Genomic DNA, 3,187 nt, shown 5'->3' with positions numbered 1-3,187 from the left:
GAAAATTAAAATCCAAAAAATAAGTATTAAAAAACACAAAATGTAAAACAACCCCGTAATACATACAACTCATTTCAACCAAAATCAACAAAAAAACAAACCAAAATAATTTTTTTATGTATATTATATATTATATGAGTTAACTTTTTAGTTTTTTAGTTTTATTTTTCGTTATTTATGTTTACTTTCTATTAGATTTTTTTTGTAGTTTTTTAATTTATGATTTGTATTTTTTTTAGTTAATGTAATTGTTTCATTTTTTTTAATTTATGCGTATTTATTAAATATTATAGTTTTAAAGATATATTTTTGATATAAAAAGTATATTAAATAAAAAGTTAGAAAATAAAGAAGGATGAAGAAAGAGTCATCATGTCCCAATGGAAAATAAAGAAAATGGTGATTTATATCCCTTGGCCTACGGAGAGGATGATGTGCCACGTAACACGGATTTCCTACGCTTTATGTATTCATTCCAGTTACCCTTGACCCCACTTGCTGTTCCAGACCCTATTTCTTCTTTTTCCCTATTAATTTAATAATAATTTCAACCATTCATCTCCCCAACCAACATCTATAAATTAGCTCCTCCTTCCTCCATAAACCATATCTTCATCTTCCCCGCTTGTTATTTATTTAAATAAAGATTATTATTATTATTATTATTATATAATAACTAGAAATATGGAATTGAAAACCATGGTTTCTCGCAGGGGCCGTCAATTGCAGCGGTACAATCACGGCCAACGTCAAGTAGTTGGGTCAGTCACTAATCCATCTAATTTGATTGGGATAAACAAATTAGGTGAAATTGAAGGCTGTTAATGAACGTTTACATGTTAGAAAGACAAATCAAATATTGATATATAAAATTGAATTGGGAACAGAATGTGAGAATCGTATTGAATTGTCCAAATCTTATAGAATTTGTTTACTGAAAATGGTGATTTGAATGCGATGCAGGTGTATACCTTACAGAATCGAAGGTAGCAAAATGGGATCAGATACGAATTTGGAAGATGCATTAGAGGTTCTAGTCATCAGTGCACAAAGAAAAGGCAAAGGAATGCTGTTCCCTTGGGAGTCCGATGAGTCTATCGTAGAAGCCGCTCATAGAGAATCGATAGAGGAAGCTGGAGTCTTTGGAACAGTTGAGGTTGGTTTGCTTCCTCATTCTAGAATACAATTTTGACATTTTCTGCAATTAAAAAAGTCAACTAAACAATCTGTAGTATATGTTCAAGAAGAAGAAAGTCAAACTGGGCAACTTTTGTTTATATTTTATTTATTTATTTGTTTTTTTTTTAAATTTATGAATAAAAACATTTCTAGAAATTTTGTATTTTTGCTTATTTTTATTTTAATGATTCAACAATTGATTGGCATATCTTTCTTGAATCTGTGTAGGGTGAATTGGGTAAATGGTGCTTCAAAAGCAAAGGCAATGACAAGATTTGATGACTTTGTTTGTTACACATTGAGGTCTTTGTACATGGAGATTTTGTTGGACAATGACATCGATGATAATCACGAAGAAGGAATTAGAAGAGGGGTTTTGAGGATTACTAACCGATAACGTTCTTTTTCTTTAGGGATACATACTTCAAGATTCTTGTTTACACTTTCACATTTATTTTAGATTTCTACAATCTTGATCATTATAATGGAAGTTTGATTCATTTAAGATGAGTGAGACAAAGGGTTGTTTATTTTGAATGGGTCTAAACTCTAAAGCATTTCGGGATGGTTAAGTTGGGTTAGATTTGGCTCAATAAATGAGTTAAAACATCTTTTTGGCCCTTTAGGTGCCATGGGATTTGTTTAGTATATGTATGAGTGAGAGTGAGGTGGTATAACATAGAATAATTGTTATTGTTTATTTTAAATATGTTAGAAATAAGCGAATTTTATATTTGTAAAAACTTTTTAATAAAATGTAACGAATTATAAATAAGTTTACATATAAGTATATATAATTTTAAAAATATGTAACAAATTTTAAAACAACTTTACATATAATCATATTTTTATATTTGTTAAAATATTTTTTAAAAATGTAACAAACTTTTAAACATGTTTGCATATTCGCATATATTTTATATTTGTAAAAATATTTTTTAAAAATGTAACAAACTTTTAAACATGTTTACATATTTGCATATTTTTATATTTGTAAAATATTTTTTAAATTATGTAACAAATTTTTAAACAAGTTTACAATTTTTTAAATATGTAAAAGTACTTTTAACTTTATAAAATATATTTATATATGCAAAAATAAGCATATTTATTAATTATTTTGTCTAAAGTTCATACGTTTTTTGTTTGCCTCGAGAACCTTTTTTATTTAAATCAAGTAAAATGTTTATAAACTGTAAAAACCAATATTTTTAAATAATTTTAAACATAAGCATTTTTTAAATTTGTAAAATTTATTTTTAAGAATATGTAACAAATTTTTAAACAAGTGTACATATTTTAAAATATGTAAAAGTATTCTTAACTCTAAAAGATATATTTATATTTGTAAAAATAAGCAAATTTGTTTTGTCTCAAGTTACAGATGTTATTTGTGTAAAATTATTTTGTATTGCAATTTTTATATTTTGTAACACCAAATAATTTAACAATTTTTTTTTATAAGATGCTTGTTTAATTGTCAGCAACATTTAATCAATTATTATGATGTATCAAAATTTTTGGTTACCAAGAATAATAAAAGAGTAAAAGGAAGTTGTTGGGTTTGTGTTATGTTACGTATGGATTTACAATCCAAATGAGATATAATTGTATATTATATGACCAAAAGATAATTTTAAAGATAATTAGAGTTGGCATGTACACTTACACAGAAGAATAATAGTAGAGCTTGATATGACTATCTTCATTTGATTACAACAATGCTGGAATTTAAAAGGTAGGGGAGAGATTAATATATTTGAATGTCTTAATGCCCTTCTTTGTCCATCTTAACATTATTTTGTTAGATGACACAACTAAAACAAGCAACTTTAATATGAACCATAGATTATAGTCGATCTATGGTCAAAACAAAATTTCCAAGGTTTCTTTAAGTGGGAAGGGTTTTTAATATAACTCTTCCCTATATATATACACACACACACGCTAGTTTAAGGCCAATCTATTATACAGGTAAATGAATTTTTATTAATAAATGACCGCTATT

At 26.4% G+C, this 3,187-nt stretch overlaps 1 protein-coding gene across 1 annotated transcript; it reads left to right on the top strand.

The window, feature by feature from the left end:
- The first annotated feature begins 678 nt into the window (after window positions 1-678).
- On the top strand, window positions 679-1,458 carry LOC143602887 (nudix hydrolase 18, mitochondrial-like). Its single transcript, XM_077079861.1, has 3 exons — window positions 679-761; window positions 964-1,156; window positions 1,408-1,458. Exons 1-3 carry the CDS (start codon window positions 685-687, stop codon window positions 1,456-1,458), a joined length of 321 nt encoding a protein of 106 aa, XP_076935976.1. The 5' UTR covers window positions 679-684.
- The last annotated feature ends 1,729 nt before the right edge of the window (window positions 1,459-3,187 follow it).

This window comes from Bidens hawaiensis, unplaced genomic scaffold (genome assembly GCF_021521415.1).
Source record: "Bidens hawaiensis isolate Kalapana, Puna unplaced genomic scaffold, B.hawaiensis_p1.1 tig00060010_1, whole genome shotgun sequence".
Lineage (NCBI taxonomy): Eukaryota > Viridiplantae > Streptophyta > Magnoliopsida > Asterales > Asteraceae > Bidens > Bidens hawaiensis.
This window is presented reverse-complemented; position numbering and strand designations above follow the sequence as displayed.

Excerpts from the sequence above, each read along its gene's own strand:
- LOC143602887 (XM_077079861.1), top strand. The coding sequence starts at position 685 with ATGGAATTGAAAACCATGGTTTCTCGCAGGGGCCGTCAATTGCAGCGG. Across the intron at positions 762-963 it reads GGCCAACGTCAAGTAGTTGG|GTGTATACCTTACAGAATCG; the intron begins GTCAGTCACTAA and ends AATGCGATGCAG. Across the intron at positions 1,157-1,407 it reads GAGTCTTTGGAACAGTTGAG|GGTGAATTGGGTAAATGGTG; the intron begins GTTGGTTTGCTT and ends GAATCTGTGTAG.